The sequence below is a fragment of the Clarias gariepinus genome, chromosome 18 (assembly GCF_024256425.1).
Source record: "Clarias gariepinus isolate MV-2021 ecotype Netherlands chromosome 18, CGAR_prim_01v2, whole genome shotgun sequence".
Lineage (NCBI taxonomy): Eukaryota > Metazoa > Chordata > Actinopteri > Siluriformes > Clariidae > Clarias > Clarias gariepinus.
Genome location: NC_071117.1, coordinates 4,124,009 through 4,147,284, shown reverse-complemented (window position 1 = coordinate 4,147,284; position 23,276 = coordinate 4,124,009). Strand labels below are relative to the sequence as shown.

General features: G+C 37.5%; 1 protein-coding gene and 1 long non-coding RNA gene across 2 annotated transcripts; both read right to left on the bottom strand.

The window, feature by feature from the left end:
- Nucleotides 1-7,789: 7,789 nt before the first annotated feature.
- On the bottom strand, nt 7,790-14,095 carry LOC128506978 (uncharacterized). Its single transcript, XM_053477593.1, has 6 exons — nt 14,056-14,095; nt 13,664-13,771; nt 13,451-13,570; nt 13,124-13,222; nt 11,714-11,736; nt 7,790-8,167 (listed from the first exon to the last, which is right to left on the bottom strand). The coding sequence occupies exons 1-6, from the start codon at nt 14,093-14,095 to the stop codon at nt 7,790-7,792; spliced, it is 768 nt and encodes a 255-aa protein (XP_053333568.1).
- Nucleotides 14,096-15,359: 1,264 nt separating this feature from the next.
- LOC128506802 (uncharacterized) lies at nt 15,360-17,318 on the bottom strand. Its single transcript, XR_008355748.1, has 3 exons — nt 15,901-17,318; nt 15,758-15,789; nt 15,360-15,667 (listed from the first exon to the last, which is right to left on the bottom strand). It is a non-coding gene; the product is annotated as an uncharacterized LOC128506802 (long non-coding RNA).
- Between the last annotated feature and the right edge of the window lie 5,958 nt (nt 17,319-23,276).

The window sequence follows — 23,276 nt, the reverse complement described above, 5'->3', positions numbered from 1 at the left end:
AGTCAGTCCGCGCCAGTCGTTCTCTTTAATCAATTAGATGTGACCTCGCCATTTCAACCAATCATAACCCGCCAGAAACACAGCCTAAATCCTGTTTACATGAAATAAACCTGCTACCGATCAGGTTTAAGCTTACGGACATGTTGCTATGGCAGCAAATGTGAGATGCGCATTAAAGAATGAAACAATCCAAGATCAGGACAAATCCACAACAATCAAATCCAGCTTACTGAGTTAGCGACGTACGAAGAACTGACCCCTGGTATTCAAGTCCAAAAAAAACTTGTCTGTACTAGGATATTAACACAATTGGATATACACAGTATATTACAAAAAGAACAAGCAAAAAATAAATAAAATAATGAGCAATGTCGGCCACGAATGTTTCCATTTTTATTGCTTGGCCCTTCTTATCAGTACCAGCTTTATCGCTGCTGCTTTTATGTTTGCTTCCAGACATCCTGGGCTTGCAAAGGATGCACACTGCACACACATGACAAAGTATGCCAGACATTTAATTTAACTTCCAAGATTGAACATTGAGCAAGACTGGGCCAGTACTTGAATTTTTAAAAACTGCTCTTTTCTTTAATTTTTTTTTTTTTTTTTTGTTAGCTCTCTGTGGTGAGCAGTCAAAGGTTTCTTCCCTGATAGACTAAAGTTTATCCTTTGTTTATGAGCTTTTGACTGGGTTTGCTGTAGGACTGAGGTACAAGCCCTCATGCCTCATAAGAATAACTTCTTTCAAGTCAGTTCATTTATTTGACACACCTGTACCACACTTTCTAACCTAGGGTGTGGCACACTCAGTTTGCTCCTGGGTTTAAATATGACATGGGGAGTCATGAGGCTTATTTTTAATATATTAATTTTAGTATTTATATGAAATAGATGATGGCAATTGCATATAAATTGTAACAGCTAATGTAAATATAAGGTTTAGTGCAGTAAATTAGACTACCACGTGGTGGTTTGACACAACTTACCACTTTGTGCTATGAAGCGTTGAAAGCTTTGAAGCTTTGTGGAAGTTGGGCTGGAGATGACCCTGAGAGTCGGGGGAAAAGATACATTCAAGCATTTTAAGAATTATATATCATAAAATAAAATACATATTAAAAACATTAATACCTACAGATTGGAAATGTTTCTATGTCTTCCAATGCATGTAACTTTCTGTCCACTCGGGAGCGCTATTGCTCTGTCAATAAGGACTACTGAGTACAGCAACCGGCTGCACTTAAATATTTATAAAGATTAAGGTTTATTAATTTATTGAGACAGTCATTTTCTAATTTATTTGCACTTCATGTGCCTGTTTCCATTTTAAATTTTTTTTACATTATCTGTATTTCTTACATGCCCTCATAGCTCCACCTTTCAAAAAGCAACTTTTAGTCTCGTAAAACTTGAAATAGTTTTGTAAATAAAACTAGAAAAATGCGTTTGTTTGGATCTTCTTTTTCCTCTGCAGGGGTCCGTTCTTCGTACGTCGCTCCTGGCGGGTTATGATTGGTTGAAATGGCGAGGTCACATCTGATTGGTTAAAGAGCACGACTGACGCAGCCTGACTCACATGGGAAAAGAAAAGTATCTTGCATATATACCAATATATATAATCGCTATCAAATATTATATTAAAACATAAATTCATAGGTTTATTATTATCAAATATGATATTACTATTATAATAAACCCTACGCACGAGACAGCTGTCAAGATCATTAATACAAATTCTTGTATAATGTTTATTTTGTGACACATTTATTTTTAGAGGTTTGTCATAAATATGCAAATAAAAAAATATATATAATAAAAATAAATATTTTTTATAATGAGAACTTGGACGAAACTAATTTTATAATACAATAAACAATATAAAAGTATACATGTACAGTGGAACCTCGGATTACGAGCATGATTCGTCCTGGAAGTGGGCTCGTATTCCAAAACACTCATAAACCAAATTTAATTTTCTCATAAGAAATAATGGAAACTTAAATTATTCATTCTACAGCCCAAAAAAATAAATACATAAAAATAATTAATACAAAATATTAAGTAAAAATAAAACAAATTAACCTGCACGTTACCTTTCAAAAAAGTAAAAAATAAATCCCGGCAGGTAAGCGTTTCCCTTTGTGCACGCAGGCGCTGTGTGTGTATGTGTGTGCGTGTGTGTGTGTGTGAGGCTAGAGTAAGTGGAGACTCTTGCTTTCAGCCCCTCCTGTCTTCCCCTCCTTATCTTACACATTAAAACTTTCTCCTCTCGTTGAAACACACTCACACACACATTAACGGAAAGACTATTGTTCTCCTCTAAATTATTAAAGCTTCTCCGCTTTTTTTTTTAAACGTTGCTCGCGACAGCGTAACAGCTCGATAATTCATGCTCGTGTAATGATGAGATGGACAAACTGCTCGATACCTCCGTTCTTTTTTTTTCTGCATTGTCAGGTTATAGTACAAACTTTCGGGTGGATCCTGCACTTAAATCCAAGTAAAAAAAAACTAATGTAGAACAAAACTCAGGCTCAATATCCTAACTTAGATCTCACATTCGCGTTCACACACACCGGACTGCATTACCCACAATGCATCTCCCGCGCTGGACTACACTTCCGTAAACAGCGGTCATAAATCAACGTCTCTCTCCCGCTACACTGTTTTATCTAAAAAAAAAAAGAAGCAATAAACATCGCTAAAGACACTCGTGTGAGCGCAAACTAACAGAGTCACTGCTGTAAAGTAAAACAAACAAACAAATGACCCAGCACCTCACCTCTGAAAAGATTTGCGACAGAGTTTTTTCGGAGAGCAGAGTGTGTGTCTCTTGCCTTCATTTCTGTGCGCGCGAGTGTGTTTTTGTGAATGAGGGTTTCACACACACACACACACACACACACACACACACACACACACACAAACATACCGCGATCAGGAAGAAAATAGATTTTTAACCTCTGTATTGAGAATTTATTTTGCCTTACTCGTGCGCAGAAACGTGTGTTATAAGAAACAGCACAGGCGCTGTACACACGCGCTTCCGAACACATAATAAAATATGTTTCACACACACACGTAGTCACAGTGTTATAGTAAACAGTACACGCATGCACAGATGTTGATTATACCAGTAAGGGACGAGCACTAAGACCTAGCAGAGGAGACGATTCCGCAACGCAAGAGAGAAAAAAACATTTCTAAAATAATCATCATCATTATTATAATTGTAGAGAATAATTGTCATCATTGTCTATGCTACTGTACACATTACTGTATGTGCAGAGAGTGCAATCATTCTATTTCAATATATATTCCCCCGATATGAGGTTTCACCAACATGTTATCCAGTTTCTCTAACAAACTCCTCCTTCAACTCAGATTTCTGCTGTTTCCGTCCTTGTTTATTTCACTCCCTATTACAAAGGCCTTGAAGGGGCCAACACGCAGTCATAAAGCTGTATTTGGCTGTGGTCTTTTCCAAGTTATCAACTTTTCAATGTAGTCTAAGATCATTTGTGGTTTTCTGTCTACTGTGATGCTTAAAACAGCATCTTTGTGCATGGTGCTCATCTGCAGGACATTTTCGCTCTCTTGAGGCAATTGAAGACAATAGTGGCTCTTTTAACCTTTTTAGAAGTTCTTCACCAAGGGCGTACAATTTAAAATATATATATTAAATGTAATATTATCACCATTCCGTCCTTCAGCCAAGGACCACACTTATGCCTTGATTGTTTTCAGGTGTTTCCCTAGGGGATTTACCAGTGTACTGTGCACGTGCATATTCCAGGCATGCTGGACTGTGCACCATATTTTGAAACTGTATTTGGCCGGTTTGTTCGACATGTATTGTCTAAAAACTAAAAGCACTAACAAAATGCAACCAGACAATCATCCATAGTCAGGTGGGGACCTGGATTGTAAAGAACGGAAAATCACTGAACGTACTTGTCCAATACATCCTATATTGCTGTGTGATGAATTTGTTACTCTTTAGACCATAATAATTTACCACTCTGCAGACCATAATAATTTTGCATTTTTGAAATATAGTGTGTTTGCTGGTGGTTTAAACACAACAGGAGGGTCAACACAGAGTGGTTTTGTTCTCATCAAAGGATGTGGCCTCATAACCAGCATCCTCCTCAACATGAGAAAGGGTTCAGAAGCCTACTGGTATAATCTTTATTTTTTTATGAGCTTTTATATGTTTGCTCCGCTCTTATGTTGGTTATATCAATATGTTGTTATATCAATAATCTTCATAGGAACCATATTTTCCAACCCCAACAAAGTAGGAAGTGTCAAAACCCCTCACACATATCGTGTGAATTATTAGTAGTTCTCACTATTAAAGTTATGGTTATGTTAGGTTATTTCCCTAAAGCTTTTTAAATATTATAAAATTGCATGTTATAATGACTAAAATATCATCCAAAACAACCAAAATAAATTAATATATTTATTTTTTTTTATATTTCTTATATGTTTTATACAGCAAAAACAGCCTGGGATCAAATTGACCCCAAAGAACACAGATGCGATACAACATGTGTGCAGGACAAAACATATTATGATGTTAATTTAACGTTACCCAGTTATCCCTATTAAATTAGGAAAAGTCACTAAATATGAAGCGAAAAAAAACAATGATTAATTATAAGACTTTAAACATTGAATGTGGTCAAAATGACCCCGAAGATAATAGGAGGGTTAAGGTACAGTACAAGCTATGCCAAAAAAACATAGTTGTAGAGCTGCAGAAATGGCATCTGTTCAGGAAAGTTTATTAAATTAGCAAAAAAAACAAAACAAAAAAAAAAAAACAGATATACAATACAATAATACAGTAATACAATATTTTTAAGACCCTGTTTTAGGTTCTTACATTTTATTGTCATCCACTGTCTAAAAACCAACCACAACCACATAATTTGCATTTTCAATTTCACTTTACTTGCACACACACACACACACACACACACACGCAAATAATAATAATAATAATAATAATAATAATTTTATAGTATAATTGTTTAGGTAAAATTAAAAGATCTAAATGTTATTGAATGATCCATATTAATATGCATTATGATCATGTTTCTCACTCATCTTCTATATACCGCTTTATTCTGCATTCAGGGTTGTGGTGATCTGGAGCCTATCCCAGGAGGCTTAGGGCACGAGGCGGGGTATATCCTGTACAGGGTGCCAATCCACTGCAGGGCACACACACACACACAACCACACTCATTTACACACTATGGGCAATTTTGGGAACATCAGTTAGCCTGATTTGCAGGTCTTTTGACTGTGGGAGGAAACCGTAGTACCCAGAGGAAACCCACCAAGCACAGGGAGAACATGCAAACACCATGCACACAGAGACGGGAATCAAACCCAGACCCTTGAGGTGCAAGGCGACAGTGCCAACCACTACGCCACTGTACCACCCATGATCATGTTTCTCTTTCAGACATTCCAACCATCATCACGGCTGTGTCTGTGGTTCTGGTGCTGCTTCTCTTTGCCCTTTTATTTGCTGTTGTTCTGGGGTCTGTTCTTTGTACGTCGCTTGACACATCCGAGATGAGATTATCACGCTAATTACGATCTGGCTAAGTTGGTTCTTTGAGCTCACCTGTTGTTGATGATTAGTATGGCTGGACTGAGTTGTCTAGGATTATTGCGCGCTTGTGCGTTGGTTTAAAAGGCGATATGCATCGACAGTAGAAACACTGATCACAAGCCCTTTGATTGTTTGTCGAAATGGAAAAAGAGCGGCTTAATTTTTTTTGTAACGTGTTATGCGCTGAAATGCCCCCCTACCATGGATTGCCCTCCCACATAATTGCTATCAAATATTATATTAGAACATAAATTCATAGGTTAATGGTTTACAAATTACAAATTACATGAGACAATAAAGTAAAATAAGCAATATGAAAATAAATATGTTGTATATAAAAAAATAGAAATATACTGAACAAAAATATAAACGCAACACTTTTGTTTTTGCTCCCATTATTAATGAGATGAACTCAAAGATCTGAAACGTTTTCTACATAAACAAAATAACCATATCTCTCAAATATCGTTCACAAATCTGTCAAAATCCGTTACGATGAAGAACTGGAGTCAAGTCGAGACCCCAATGAGGACGACGAGCATGCAGATGAGCTTCCCTGAGACTGTTTCTGACAGTTTGTGCAGAAACCCTTTGGTTATGCACTCCGATTGTTTCAGCAGCTGTCTGAGTGGCTGGTCTCAGACGATCATGGAGGTGAACATGCTGAATGTGGAGGTCCTGGGCTGGTGTGGTTACACGTCGTTTGCGGTTGTGAGGCCGGTTGGATGTACTGCCAAATCCTCTGAAACATCTTTGGAGACGGCTTATGGTAGAGAAATGAACATTCAATTCACGAGCAACAGCTCTGGTTGACATTCCTGCTGTCAGCATGCCAATTGCACGCTCCCTCAAAACTTGCGACATCTGTGGCATTGTGCTGTGTGATTCAAATGAACCTTTCAAAGTGGCCTTTTACAGGTGGCCAGTCTAAGGCACACCTGTGCAATAATCATGCTGTCTAATCAGCATCTTGATATGGCACACCTGTGAGGTGGGATGGATTATCTCGGCAAAGGAGAAGTGCTCACTATCACAGATTTTGACAGATTTGTGAACAATATTTGAAAGATATGGTTATTTTGTGTATGTAGAAAATGTTTCAGATCTTTGAGTTCATCTCATAAAAAATAGGAGCAAAAACAAAAGTGTTGCGTTTATATTTTTGTTCAGTATATATATATTTTTTCAAATACAACATGTATACTTTTATATTGTTTTTTATAATAAAATTAGTTTCGTCCATTTTATATTTATAAAAAATATTTATTTTTATTATATATAATTATTTATTAGCATATTCATCACAAACCCCTGAAAGATAAATGCGTTACAAAATAAACGTTATACAAGAATTTTTATTAATGGTCTTGACGGCTGTCTCATGCCTAGGGTTTATTATAATAGTAATATCATATCATAAACCTATAAATTTATGTTCTAATATAATATTTGATAGCGATTATGTGTGTGTGTGTGTGTGTGTGTGTGTGTGTGTATATATATATATATATATATATATATATAGATAGATAGATAGATAGATAGATAGATAGATAGATAGATACTTTTCTTTTCCCACTTGAGTCAGTCCGCGTCAGTTGTGCTCTTTAACCAATCAGATGTGACCTCTCCATTTCACCCAATCATAACCCGCCAGGAGCGCAGCCTAAATCCTGTTTACATGAAATAAACCTGCTCCCGAGCAGGTTCAAGCTTTTGGACATGTTGCTATAAAAACAAATGTGAGATGCGCATCGAAGAACGAAACAGTCTAAGATCAGGACAAATCCACATCAATCAAATCCAGCTAACCGAGTTAGCGACGTACAAAGAACAGACCCCAGGTCATCACAGGTGGAAGGGTGTCATGCCACAGGTGTTTTTTATTTTATTTTATTGTTTCTAATATTCCACATATATTTAACAATAATAATTGTTTAAAATATAAACTAATATCAGGTTCTAAGTTCATAATTATTAGTTTTAAAATAAATTACCTGTTGCACTATTCTCAGGACTGCTGTTCAGAAAATTAAACAACACATTTTGATGAATCATATTTTACAATTAAACAGCTCTATAGTATAATGTAATATAATGGATGCTAATAAATTACAAATACAGCAAAGTTATTATTATTCTAATGTATGCTAACTAGGTAACAGTAGCATATTCACTAGAGTTGTTTTCATGCTTGTAGATCACTGCTGGAGCTGCACCAGAGCTGGTGTCAAGATCCAGTGCTGCGTACGTTAGATGTTCACCAGATTCCACAACTGATGGTGGAGCAGCACTGACTGATGAGGGAACTGGGGGGAACTGAGCTGTGGAGTAAAAGTCCTGATCAGGAGGATCTGATGGGTGATCTACTGTAGTATAAACAGTTTCTGGATCATCAAAGGGAACTGTGGGTAATCCAGTGTTGGAATAAATCTCAGAGGGGTTTAAGGGAGGTGGAGCAGTGGAGTAAATTATGTTAGAACGACTTTTGTTGTCTTTAATCTCATCATAATCATAATCAGGGCATGGAACCTGAGCACAAGAAGGAAAACAAGTCTTATATACACAGTCTAAACCGGCTACGTTATATTAAAATACTTTTCTGTCAGTGTTCTCAGGTAGATAATTCAGCCAGACAGACATACTGATATAAGTAACATGTCACAAGAGAGTATACAATAAATGTTTCTTATTAATCCCTTTTTTTTTTTTTTTTTACATGCACCAGAGAGATTTTGAATTTCATACATCCAGTTGAGTCGGGCTTGTGCCCATGATAGCCTCAGTTTAATATGTTTCATGTACAGAAACCAAACCCAATATGGTTTACTTTGTAGCTGTTTGATGTTTATCACATTTTATGATTTGTTTTTGGTCAGATCAGTTGTAAAAGATGAATTTATAAGCTGCTATAGATTTACTGTTAGCTTAAATAAATCTGGTTATTTTTCTCAGACCTCTCCTACCAACATGGTGTTTCCTTATCTTTGTAAGGAGCAGACTGACATTTGTATATAGCGGCCCTTACATAGGCCAGTTACAGGTACAGCCAGTTGCCACAACTAAGGCTACATTTACACTGTCAGGTAAATGTGACGCAATTCCGATTTTTTGACACATATCCGATATGTTCTATGTCTGTCTAAACAGGGAAAAAACGCATGCATTCCGATATTTCGAGATCGGTTTCAGGCCTCCTTCTTTTTTTTAGTATTATTTTTTGGGGGGTTTTCCAATTTTCTCCCTAATTTAGTCGTGGCCAATTCCTCCCCGTCACTAGGAGGCTCCCACATTAAGGCTACTACTACCACTCAGTCGGGAGGGCAAAGATTATCCCGTGTTTCCTCCGAACCGCGTGACGTCAGCCGACCGCATCTTTTCGAACTGCTCGCTCACGCACTGTTAGGAGTAACACACTCGGAGGAAAGCGCTATCCGCTCCTTTCGCGTGCGCGAGCTCACAGACCCCTGATTTGCTGTAGAGCCGTAATTAATGTGGGAGCGCAAGTACCTCTTCCCCCTACCCCCTGAGAGAGCTCGGCCAATCAGCTCTCTCTGTGCCTCTGGCTGTGAGAGGAAAACAGCATCACCCGGGGTTCGAACCAGCGATCTCCGGATGATAGTGCAAGCACTTTACCACTGCGCCACTTGGAGGCCGCAGGCCTCCTTCATATGTGGAAATAAATCAGATATAAATCAGATATGTGTTAATGTGATTGTCGGTTAAACGAACAGATTGGATTTCCTGAGGCACTGCGTTCTGTACGTCATTAAAACTGCGACTACTTCGCGGTTTAATGACGTAATGTTATTCTCCGGTGGAAGCACGTGTGGAATTATAACATTGCAGTTGACATGGAAAAGGAAAAGCATTTTTTTTTACTGCTTATAAGGGCTAAATAAAATAAAGAAATCAGTATTTGGTAAATGAAGCATATGCACAGGCTGCAATTATGACGTTTTTTTTTCCCTCCTCCTCCGTTTTAAAACCATAGTGGCGTTTCGCGAACTTTGCATATATCGCAGAGTGTCAAGCATACTTCACCTTCGTCTATCTTGGCTAGTGTGTAGCGCAAGAACCTCCCTTTAAGTATGTGCGATGTTTCAGATGGCATGGCAAGTGTAAACACGTGTATCGAATATAAGTCATAGTTGAAAGAACGTGTAAACAGAGTAAAAAAAATAAAAAATCAGATATAGGCAACAAATCAGAATCAGGCATCGAGACCCGCAGTGTAAACTTAGCCGTAGAGACTTAATTAGAGACAGCTCTCTAACTCCCTTTGGTGACAAAGTAGCGACATGCCAGTCTGCTCCTTAGATAGATATGTGGTGGACCATGTTGGTAGGAGAGGTCAGAGGCGTGGTATTTCACTCCTCTGGGATTTTGATTGGCTTTGCTATAGGAGTGAGATACCATGCCTCATGCTTCTTACTAACTCCTACCTCCTCTTTTAATTTCAGTTTCTTTTGTAACACACTCACTTTGTAACCCTGTGCAGGTTTCCTGAGTTTGAGGGTCATCCTGTTTCCTTGTAATTACTTTACATTTTACATCAGACCACAACAGAGTTTTTGTGGTTTGTAAAAATCAAAAATATTTTTTGGCAAAAACACAACTCACCACTTGGAAATTTGAGGAACTCTGGGCAGGTTGGACTGGAGATGAACCTGAGAATTGGGGGAAGATAATTCAATCATTTTGGAAATTATGCATCTTAATATAATAATTAGTATAAAAATGTGTTTGTTTTTGGTGCTTTTGATCTTTTTCCTCTGCAACAAGAAGCAGCACTAGAACCACAGACACAGCCGTGATGACGGTTGACATTTCTGGAAGAGAAACATGATCATAATGCATATATAGTAATTATCATAATGCCCATAATTTTATAATTTTCCAATGGAGTAGGATTTAGATATTTTGATTTGAATTGCACAATTACACAACTGTGGGTGTGTGTGCACGCACATGCATGCGTGCATAAGAATAAAGCGAAACTGAAGATATAAACGAGTCGTTGGGTTCATCACCTTCAAATGTCTCATGACCAAAAATAGAACACGTAGTCATACACAAACTAAACCTCACATAGTTTCATGCTAAATCATAATTTGTTTATTTATTTTTTTTTAAGTACTGGGCAGTGTTTCCAAAATAGTTATTATTATTATTATTATTACTTGTTAACTAAACAGAATATCTTAAACAGATGGCATTTCTGCAGCACTACAGCTCTGTTCTTTGGCATGGTTTGTACCTCAGAGCTCAGTTTAGCAGTTCACATATGCAACAATGACTATAACAGAAAACTTAGTACAGGATGTTTGATTTACTTCCTGCTGGAGTCAGTTCAGAGTTTTCTTACTGCATTAAAGCCATTTTAGAGTTTGTTTGGAAGTGGACTAAAAACCATAAGTCTGTTAAAATTCTGCAACCAACTGGGATACTGTATGTTTACTGAAATTAAAGTAGCCACTGATTACATGAGAACAGTCTGCCACATGAGATATACTGTACAGATGTATTATGAGTGTCTTCACCAAAGTAAACACCAGGGAGGCAGCAGGACCTGATGGCCTTTCAGGACGGCACTGACCGGCTAGTAGTGTTGAGTGAGATATTCAAGCTCTCCCTGGCACAGTCAGTAATCCTCATGTGCTGTAAACAGTCTATTATCATTACTGTCCTGACGAAACCCCAACCCTGCCTGCTTTAATGACCCTGTACCCTGATCTCAGGTGTGATGAGAGAAATTGACAAGTTACAATCAATCTGTTACAAGGTGAACTGCTAAAGTGTTAAATTCTGTCATGAAACCAGAATATCTAATTGACGATACTGGCCTGTTATCTAATAAACACAGTAACGAAACAAATAACTTAACAAACCTACACAATATGTGTTAACAGGTGGGTTAAAAAAAACGTTTTTTTGTTGCAGTGTACTGAGGCAAAGAACAACACATTCATATTCAAACAGACTAAACACTGCATGTATAAAAGACCCTGTGTTTATGGTGCATGTTTTCAAACCACTGAAACTAAAAATGTAGAAACCACACCTGCTCAGACAAACCACACTGAGGGAGGTGTAGAAATCTGAATAAATATCACACATGTGAAAGTACACTAATAGACTGCAGTTTTTATTTTTTTTTCATAAGCACATTATCACTGTGGAATTATGTTCTTTACCTTTAGATTTAGATTTATTATTTAGTGATAATTTATTTATATACTTAAAAAAAAAGACTTGTTCAAACATATCTAGTGTTTCTGCCATAATTTAAGCAGCATCAGTTTGTTCCCAGGTATTTTCTGACATTAGGCCTACATATGGTACGGTAGGTGATTAGAAGGTACTGTAATGCAGTGTTTAAAAATAACTATGGGTTATTATAAAAATAAGAATGGATTTTAGAAAGGTGCTTAAAACATTTACATTCTCACATATTCAGGGGAACCTTGGAATGCGAGTAACCCAGTTTGCGAGCATTGCTCAAGATGAGCAACAATTTTTAATACATTTTGACTTGATAAATAAGCGAGTCTTGATTTACCAGAAGCAAAAATCATTGGGTATCATGTGGCACACTTGCGCTTCTTGTTTTGAAGCAGAGAGTCACAACTGAACCAATTGATCTTCTCTAAAGCACCTTTTATTTTGTTTTTGTATGTGTGTGTGTTTACGCGCCGAGGTGGGGCTGAGTGTGCGTGTGCTCACACGGGGAGGGGAGGGAAGTTGAGTATGCGTGTGTGTGTGTGTGTGTGTCCTACATAGCAGCCCCCTTTCCCCCCTTCCCCCTCTCCTCTTTCTGCATCACTGCAACTAGGATTCTTTTTGTAGTAAAGTGGGTTTATTGTTCACCTATCCGCTAGATGGCGGTAGTGAGTAATGGTAAGGATTTGCATGTTCAAAAAGAGCGGAGAACACGCTGCTACAGTAAATGCAGGAAGCAGAGATCATGTGTGTCATTCGTTATAACGAATATGTATAACTATTTCATGCCTTTCTGTTGTTGTGAATAAAAATGCAAGTTACAGAACTGCCGTCTCTGCATTACTACACTTTTCAAAGGCAAAGTGGAGGTTTATTTGTTTAATTTTTACTTTATATTTTGTATTCATTATTTTTATATGAATATTATTGGGTTGTGGAACAAATCGTTTGAGTTCCCATTATTTCTTATGGGGGAAATTACTTTGATATATGAGTGTTTTGATATACAAGCACACTTCCAGAATGAATTATGCTCACAATCCAAGGTTCCACTGTAATGTATTCTGTCCTGTAGTAGTTTGTTCTGTACTCAATTAAAAAACATTTAAATAAAGTCTCATATAAGACATGTGATATAGTACATACCCTGAGATGGGGAGACGATGGTTGCGAGGTTAGCATCTACTAGTTTAGCTGAAATAAAATTTCGACATGATGAATGATGTGAGAAAAATGTGATGAGGAGAAAAATGAAGAAGTTTATACCTGATGATGAGTGTGTTCTCTCAGCAGGCACTGATGTGCTCATTGAGTGTGTTGAAATGGAGTGTGTGGTGTGTGAGACAGTACTGATGGATGGATCATCTGAAAGTATTGTTAGTAGAAAAAAGTTTATCAAATTTTAGATCATTGATGATTCTAGATTAAATATACAGACACTGAGCCTCATTCATCAATCATTCATTTTAAAATCCAGATAAATGAGTTATGTTACATTGTACATGGTGCTTTAATTATCTGTCAGAAAGAAAATATGTTCATGATCAAGGAATTAATGAGAATGTTTTGTACTCTCCTCTGTGTAACACTCACCTGTTTTAACCAGAAGCAGAATCTCTGTGTAAATATCATGCCATGTCTTCTCTATCGCACACCAGTAAGTGTTTTCATCCTCTGGTCTCAGATCAGTGATGTTGACGGTGAAGACTTTGGCTGTTGTGTCGTCATTCAGAGAGAATCTGGAGTCTTTAGCAGGAGATTTAGAATCAACAGGAATGTCTTTTATGCGCACAACAGAACATCCACCTCTGCAGAGATACTTTGTGTTCTTTTCATATCCAGATGTGTAGGGGCATTTAATCTGAACTGATCGTCCTCTGTATCCAGTTACTGTAGTTACAGCATCAGTACCAGCTGGAGAATAATATACAGTGGAATGAAATATGATCCAGGACCATGGTGTAACATATAAGACCAAAATGAAGCTCAGTATCCAGGAATATTAAAGTGTAAACATTGTTACTTTTTTTTTTTTTTTTTTTTTTTGTGTGTGTGTGTGTGTGTGAATAAGCAATATAACATAACACAGCCAGACTAATAGTCCAAATCATGCATGACATGTAGAATGTGCAAAGCTTTAATGTGACACTGATACTGAACACTGAGACTGATGAGGATTTGGAAGTGTTTGTACTTACCTAGAATCAGGCAGAAGGTGAAGATGAGGACCATCTCCATTCTACATCCAGACTCACAAACTCCTCAGATAATAATAATTAAAAATGTTCTTTTAGTTATCGTACACACACTCACTGTCTCTGTGACTGTACAGTGTCTATTTGTGTGATGTTAGTAAAAAGTAACGTCATGTCCACTTCCAGTTTTGAACAAGTGACAGAAAACCACTCAGGAAGTGTGTGTGTGTGTGTGTGGGTGTGTGTGTGTGTGTGTGTGAACTGTTGAGCTCAGCTGCTGTAGACACGGTTTTGAATTAGAAAAATAGGTCTGGTGTTAAACTTATTAACAATAAAATTGTGTACTGCACTGTAAACTGTAATTCTGTTTTTTTTTAATCAGTTTATGATAAATTAGAGTTCACTATATTTTTAATGACATATTTTTTTACCTTTCATGTACAGTTCCCTGTCACTGTTTAATACTCTGTGTCCCTTACTGCCCCCTGGAGGACACAGTGTAAAACTGGAAGAAACCATGTGTGAACAGTGCAAGAAAAAAATAACCATGTGGGTCAATATCATTATATTGTGCCTTTAAGACCTCACCCGAGATTATTTATTAAACTTATTTTTCATTGAAATTAAGCAGATCTGTAGGCTGTTAGAAATGCACGTTGGTTCAAACTCCAGCAACTCTTATAAATAATCAGCATGTGGACAACATATGAGCAAGTCATAAAATATGTCCACACTGTCATGGATGGACTGATGCAGGGTGGATCATGACAGGGTGAACATTTTTCATTAACATTAGCATTTAATAATCAGACAGTGGATCTTCAGTTAGTGAAGTGATTTACTGTTGGATGTGACTGTGTACTGTTTATCACGTATTTTGACTTTCTGAATTTTTTTTTCATGTTTATTAATATTTCACCATTATATCTTAGACATGTTAATTTTTACAGCATCAAACTACAAACACCATGTGATAAAAATCAGGGAATATAAGTGTAAGTACTCAATTTACTTACAGCAGTTGTTTTAACCTCCGTTAAAGAAAGACTTAATGATTAGTCTTTGTATTTTGCATTGGTCAGTTTCTGAAAAGGGCAGTTCCCCAAAAAATTCCCCCCAAAACTACAGGGTGTGGACAAATACAGAATGCAGAATAATAAAACCTCAGAATTTTATTCTTTTGTAATATATTTAATATTTAATGATAACTTTGTGATTGTGATGAGGACACCAAAGACACTTAATAGGGATAATAATGCATGTGCTTAATGAGAGACAGGGAAAAAAGAAAAAAAAAAAGACACTGTAAAATTATTGCCTAAAAAACTACTATGTGAGGAGGAAAAAACAAGCACTTTATTCATTCATATACATTTTGTATTGCAATTTTACTCAAGGTCAGACTCTGGTAGACTGAATCTGATTGGTTATTAGTTGAGGTCAGACTCTGGTAGACTGAATCTGATTGGTTATTAGTTGAGGTCAGACTCTGGTAGATTGAATCTGATTGGTTTGTGGCTGGGTCTAGACTCTGATATACAGATTCGGGTAAATCGTCTTTTTCTCTTGATTGAAGAGGAAGCAAATGTTGGTCATTTTCACCGTTTCTATTTGCCTGAAATGGAAAAAAAAAAAAAAAATTTGATTGTTTGCAAGCAATATGTTTGTGTAAGTAATACCTGAACAAATCAGTGGGAGTCTGTACCTCTCTGGGAGATTGTGTGACTGTTTCAGAGCCTGAAGAGGGATCAGAAAGTCAATAAAATAAAGGTCGATAATCAGGTTAATGCTGTCTTTTAAATTTGAGTTTAAAGTACATTTTTTGACAAAAGAAAAATTAGGTTTTACCTCGTTTTATTGTACAAACGGTGAGAATCACAGCAACAGCTAAAAACACTGCACCTGTACTGACCATGATATAGCCAACAATACCTAAAAAGGCTGTACAGGACACAAACAGCATCATAAATGTTTAAATCTCATTAACATATGTAAGTGAAGTAAGATTAGATAAGAAAAGATAAGGTAAGATGAGATAAGATGAAATAAGATTAGATAAAATGGGATGAGATGAGGCAGCATTAAACACCATAACATAGAAATTAGAGAGTAAAATATAATCACTGTTATCATACAAAACTGCAACACAGACAGTACAAAAAGAGAGCACACAGAGTGTCTGTAAAAATGCTCATCATACCAGGAAACACATGGACTGTGTAATGGGTTGGTGAAGAAGATCCAGGTCTGATGCACATGCCCTGACCAAACACATACAGTACAGGAGCGCACATCTTGATAGACTAAACCATATGGCGTGCAGACAGGAGGGAGCTTTTGGGACTTGGGCTCAGGGCCGGCCAATGGCATAGGCATGGCAGTTTAGAAGTTCACAGATTCAAATTCTGCAACCGCCAAGGTCGTTTCAGTTGCTATCAGTGACCAAAGTGATCTAGCCTCTTCAATTACTGCATCTCACACTTGTCTATCTCAACTCTGACTAAAACGTGGCTCTGATCGAGGATCCACAGACTCACTTTTCCACCCAAATAATGTCAACTTTCTGAAAGAAGGAATATATATAAGACAATTATTGTCTTAAAGCAACATATAGATAGGATACAAAGTGGAGCAGGGAACATGACAACATACCTGGGGTAAAACCATACAAAATGAATTGTTAAGTACTGTCAGAGGAAAGATCATGGGTGCAGTTGTAAGTGACATCAAACTAGGCAAATACTTTTCCACTATATTGGATTGCACCCCCTGACATAGGTCACACAGAGCAACTTTCAGTTTTCATTAGCACTGTGTCAGTTAATGGACAAGCCACAAGGTGAGGAGCACTCCATGGGCTTTTTTGAAGCTAAAGCCTCCACAGGGGAAGAGCTTTTTAGTCTTATCTTACAGAGGCTTGAAGACATGACCATACCTTTTGAGGATTGCAAGGAGACAGTCATATGACAACAGGGCAAACAAGGGCAAAAGATGTGCAGCACATACCTTGAACTTGGTAGTGGCAATAAGATATTCACCTTGTTCACACCAACAGATGTGGTGGATATGACCATTGTCTCACTGGAGGAGAGGTAAATTATTGTAACCCAAATTAAAGGTGAGCAGATTTAAAAGAAAAAATGTATAAAGTTGTAACATTTGGATTAACTTATACAACTAGTTACAATGCTACGGGGTCTGGAATCTAACTTCTAACTTTGTCAAAACAAGAAGCGCATGCGTGATACATGATACTCGGTACCAAGACAATGCTCGTTTTTCAAGTCAAAATTGATTAAAAATCTTTGCTCGTCTTGCGGAACACTCAGAAACCACGTTACTCATAATCCAATATATATATATATATATATATGTTAATTGTCTGTGATGTGACGCTGTTCAGGCCAGGTTTTTTTTTCGCCTTAAACTGTTGAGCTGTGATGGTGATCCACCCAGTTAGACAATCTTGAAAGAGGCATCCAGAGGAAACTACTGTGACTCAATTGATCAATGCCTTATCCATTATCTCAGGTGGGATTCATCCATTCCTAGTAGTATTTCTCACCAAATTACCTCATGCTGATTATCACACTGACTGAATTTTTTTACACCACAAGCATTTGCACTACACAATGAGACTCTTGTACTCCATGGATTTATTGTTTAGATTAAAAGGACATTTTTGTATTTTCTTTACCCACATTTACATTTTATGGACTGAGAAACTTCCATTTTCCCTGCTGACATCTCAGTGATGTGTCAACATCAGCTAAACATAGGTGTGCTGTTAGGGTCTGGGACTGGACAACCTTTCACTAGATTTATACAGTATTTATTAAGAAACAAAACAAATATACTGAACAACAATTGCAACACTTTTGTTTTTGCTCCCATTTTTAACATTTTTTACATAAACAAAATAACCATATCTTTCAAATATTGTTCACAAATCTGTCAAAATCCGTTACGATGAAGAACTGGAGTCAAGTCGAGACCCCAATGAGGACAACGAGCATGCAGATGAGCTTCCCTGTCACACACACCCGTTTTGCGACCGGCACTAGGACCCGGAAGTAGAACGGTCGCTAAAACAGGAAGCATAAAAGGAGCCAAGATGGCGCTTCACATCACTCAGTCATTGAGTTCGCCCGATGCTGGTTCAGATCGCCTGTCTGCCATTTTGTGAGTACTCACTTTTCTTGGGTCTACTTTCTGATTCGAGTGTGTGTTTATAGGACGCGGGTTAAATTTGTGTTTTTCCCTTGCTCCCCTTTCGTGAGAGTCCTTAGACCAAATCGCGTGGTTATCCTGCCTACTCGCGTGCCTCCGCGTTTGGGTTTACCATCCACGCTACAAAGGGCTAACCGCTAAGTGCTAAGTCTTCTGATCATTCCGGTTAGTTCGTGACATTCCCTGAGACTGTTTCTGACAGTTTGTGCAGAAATTCTTTGGTTATGCACTCCGATTGTTTCAGCAGCTGTCCGAGTGGCTGGTCTCAGACTAACATGGAGGTGAACATGCTGAATGTGGAGGCTGGTGTGGTTACACGTCGTTTGCGGTTGTGAGGCTGGTTGGATGTACTGCCAAATCCTCTGAAACACCTTTGGAGACGGCTTATGGTAGAGAAATGAACATTCAATTCACGAGCAACAGCTCTGGTGGACATTCCTGCTGTCAGCATGCCAATTGCACGCTCCCTCAAAACTTGCGACATCTGTGGCATTGTGCTGTGTGATTCAACTGAACCTTTCAAAGTGGCCTTTTACAGGTGGCCAGTCTAAGGCACACCTGTGCAATAATCATGCTGTCCAATCAGCATCTTGATATGGCACACCTGTGAGGTGGGATGGATTATCTCGGCAAAGGAGAAGTGCTCACTATCACAGATTTTGACAGATTTGTGAACAATATTTGAAAGATATGGTTATTTTGTGTAAGTAGAAAAAGTTTCAGATCTTTGAGTTCATCTCATAAAACATGGGAGCAAAAACAAAAGTGTTGCTTTTATATTTTTGTTCAGTATAGTTAATTTAAGACAAAACATAGAAGACTAGGAGAGTATTGTAAAAGCCCATGATGTTATTCTGAGAGAAATACCTTCATAGACTCCTACACTGGGAAGCTCAGGGTTACACAAAACCTACATATCTTTCATATCGGCTTTTGCGCAAACGTAGCGGAACAAGGAAAGACGCAACACCACAGTACAAAGCAAAACCCAAAGTGAATGAGATAACTGTCCAAAGTCCGGGTTATTGAAAGCGTGTGTGTGGGTGAGAGTGTTGGAAGTGATGAGTCGGTCTCACCAGCAATAATGAAATGTTCCTGAAGCACGACAACGAAGTAAGATGGTAGTGGAAATGTCCGGCAAAGATTAATCCTGCAAAGGGTAATCCGATTTGGCGTTTATCTCCACTCTCTCTCTTTAACAAAAAATACACCGCTGTTTCTCCTCATCTCTCTCCCCTCTCACTTCTTCGCGGCAGCGCTTTAAAGGCAGCCCAGGTGACCTTCTGCGCCACCGCCGACCTCTCGCTACCTGTCTGTGCATTCACACGAGAGCCTATTTCAGGACCACTTCCTATTGCGTGGGGTAAAACAACCCTAAAGGACACTTTAAAGGGGTACAGCTGCTCTATCTTGATAAGCTTCTGCCATCTTTTTTCCCTCTATAAAAAGCCCTTTATGTGGCTGCGCTACATAGAAATTAATTATTTACTTAATTCACTAAAATAATAAAAACAAAACAGAAATGCTTAAAATAATGGGTATTATTCACTGCTGTGCTGTGGACTTTAAAATAATTAATAACTATAATGACTATGACTATGGTTGTCTGCTTCGCGACAATGACAATTGTTAAAAGCGGTATACAAATAAAATTTAATTGAATTGAATTGAAAGTAGATGAAGTGCGATTGTAAACCCTCTGAGCTCCGACGCGTTCGATTAAAATTTTGTTGAAATTCTCCGGATTTGGTGAGTTATAAAATATCACGTTTAGGTCTATCAAAAGAGGCGTTAATGTGATGTATTAATATTTTGAAACGTTGTATACTATTTTTTATACATTGAATGTTTAGATGTTATGTATATTTTTTTGTAACGTTGTACATTGTGTTGCATATTTTGTCCTTGGGGGCTTGCCATGGGCAAGTGTGTGTGCACGCGCATGTACAGTGGGAGCCACGTCAAACAGCCGCTTGGAGCATGATAGGTCCATGACAGGACCGTGACAGGACCATGATCGATCCGTGCACGGAATGTGATCCCCCGCGATGACGTAGTTAACGATGCCCCGCCCCATAAACGCCCCCATGCGCTTTCTAAAAAGATGGTTGCAATGCTGTATAATTCCGCCAGATGGAGCATTGACTGCTTCAGTTAACTGCAGTGTCCAAGCAGCCGGTTACTATATTTGATATATATATAACATAACTTACGTCAACATAGTTTCATAAAAAGATCATGTGGTAAAGAAGAGGGATAAAAAACGATTCATAAAACAGATTTAAATCACTCAATACACAATCCATGAGGCTTATGCTATTTTTAATTAATGATTAAATTAATTAATAAAACTACTTATTGCAATATTTTTCACGACATCCTTAATAATCCTTAAAGACACGGTAACATCTGTAATTTATCTATACCAGTCGTTATAGGTACGGAATACAATGCGGGCTATGTACAGTATTTTACATTACGGTGTATTTTATCTATTTCCGTTTAATACACTGGTAGATAATATTTTGCTGCGCGCGGGAGAGGGCTTATATTGTGATTTATTCAAGGTTACTAAAGACTGGCTTACTACTACTAATAGAAATATTTTAATGTAACCCATGGGTCTCAATCACAGAATCAGCCAACGCTGTAAACAGATGACAAGACAAATTATATAGGCTACTCTGAAACGTTAATTTGAACATTAAAAAAAAATATATATATATATATAAATATATATATATATATATAAATATATATATATATATATATATATATATATATATATATATATATTACGGGGCTTCTCAGTCTTTCGTTAATTTTACTACTGACTGGAAACCAATGTGGCTTATTAAAGATGCACTGTTTTATTGGACATGGCTGTTTTGTAATGTTATGCAGAATAAACTCTGTCTACGGTTCGAATATACTGTGAACGTCTCAAAGTCACGTCTCTAGATCCTTCTGCAGTAATGTTATCGTGGTGTAAATTATTAACGTATCGATGTATTTCACTTGCAGACAAAATAGTCTAGTAACGAAAGTAACGTATTCGTCACTACTCTTCTCTTACGCAGCACGGCTAAAAAGATAATAAAAATGACACCAATCCTACCATGATGCTACCCTGTCCATACACAACACTGGCTGGGGAGATGAACTCAGACTTTACAAAACTTACTATTATTTCATGAGATGAAATTAAGCTAGGATGAAGAGAACAGAAGTGAACTCTCCTCTGTGTAATATCTAAGTAGAGTGTAACTGGATCAGCCACAAAATGCCCCCCGTCTAACTCTGATTAGGTAAAGATCACAGACACCAAACCTGCAGCACTTTGGTGTAATTTTTATTATCTTTTTAGCCGTGCTGCATGAGAGAAGAGTAGTGACAAATTCGTTACTTTTAATAACTTGATGTTTGATTGAATATTATATAATTTCCAAGTTTGATAGTGTCGATTTTAGAGTGCATTACGTGCGATACGAAAAGAAAGTAAATAAACACGTAGCAATGCAAAGAGGACACAGCTGTGAAATATTTAAGCAATATAAATTCAACAAAGTGTGATCATAATGGTTGTTGTTGCTGCTGTTTATGTAATTGGTTCCACCGTGTTACTGAACGCAACTGTGTTCACAAAACCGAGCGTAAGGAAAGAAAAAACACTCGCTAACACGTTTGAATGAAAAGGGGCGGCGGCTTTTCTTTGAAGACAGCGATTGTGTAATGGGCGGCAATCCGTGGCAGGGGGGTATAACACACCTCTGAACGTCTTTTGTCTTGTACATGATTATATTCGTTCACCTTCCAATCCCCCACAGCGCACACACTGTTGCTATGTCTGTTGGAGCACTTGGTTATACACAGCACCTTAATGTGTGAAACACTTACTTCCTGGTTTGTTTTATTTTAAATATTGCTTATTACCTTTTCCCGCAAAATAAACATTAAACATAAACAACATGTAATCATTGTGTAAATTAACATATTGGTGTCTTTTAATTAAGGACAAAAACAGACCCTGCGCTTGTGTTTAGGACTGATGCTGAACAGCTGTGTTCTTAGGTTTAATCAACGATTTACAAGACAACAGTTAAAGCGTTAAAGCGTAGAGGTGTGTGTGTGTGTGCGCGCGCGCTCCTGCATTTCTCCGTTGGTTTAACACAAACATTTTGCGCACAGACAAGTAAGTCTGAAGTACCCCTCCCCCCGCCAAAAACACACACACAGAGCAATTAGCACCATGTCATAGTCAGTATTCTCCACTGAGGTTTCTTACCTTCCAAGTTTGTCTTTGCTCTTTTAATGGATTCTTAAAACCCCCCCAAAACATTATACTGAGAAAAAAAAATGATTATGGGTCACAATCACAAACACAAACTAGCACAGATACATATGATCAAGTGTTTAACTGTTGTTTTCATTCGTTTCTATAACCAGTAATAATAATTATTATTATCATTATTATTAGCCCAACTCTTTGACTATTTAAAACAACGTCGGGTCCCATTTTTTTGCACATTGAAGTTGTTGGTTTAAGTAAATGTATTTTTAAATACACAAACAATCCCCCAACAATTAAAACGCGCACACATGACTTTAAAAATAAAATTTATTCTTTCAAAACTAGTCAAAAGTAAAAGTAAAAACAAATAATTTGTATAAAACAGGTGAAAACATGTTTAATTTTTGCTTAAAGGTCATTAAAATACCCGGATAACACCAGCTGCTTATCAGTCTCTATCTGGTTCTTGTATATATTAAAATATCATTTTTTAAAAATATTAAAGATGGAACTGTTTAATTCTTTGTTTCCTCCCTAAAGTATTAGACGTTTTGCAATTCTATGTTCAGAATATACAGTAGACCTGACCAAACATCATTCTAAAGCTGTTGCACTGTGACGTCATCCCTCCTACAGCTCCCTTTAACAGCTTGTTCAGGCTCCTCCAGTAGCTCCAAAAGGCCAACCGTCATCCGTCTGACCC

Excerpts from the sequence above, each read along its gene's own strand:
- LOC128506978 (XM_053477593.1), bottom strand. The coding sequence starts at position 14,095 with ATGGAGATGGTCCTCATCTTCACCTTCTGCCTGATTCTAG. Across the intron at positions 13,571-13,663 it reads CACAAAGTATCTCTGCAGAG|CCAAAGTCTTCACCGTCAAC; the intron begins GTGGATGTTCTG and ends ACGACACAACAG. Across the intron at positions 8,168-11,713 it reads TCTACACCTCCCTCAGTGTG|GTTCCATGCCCTGATTATGA; the intron begins GTTTGTCTGAGC and ends TCTTGTGCTCAG.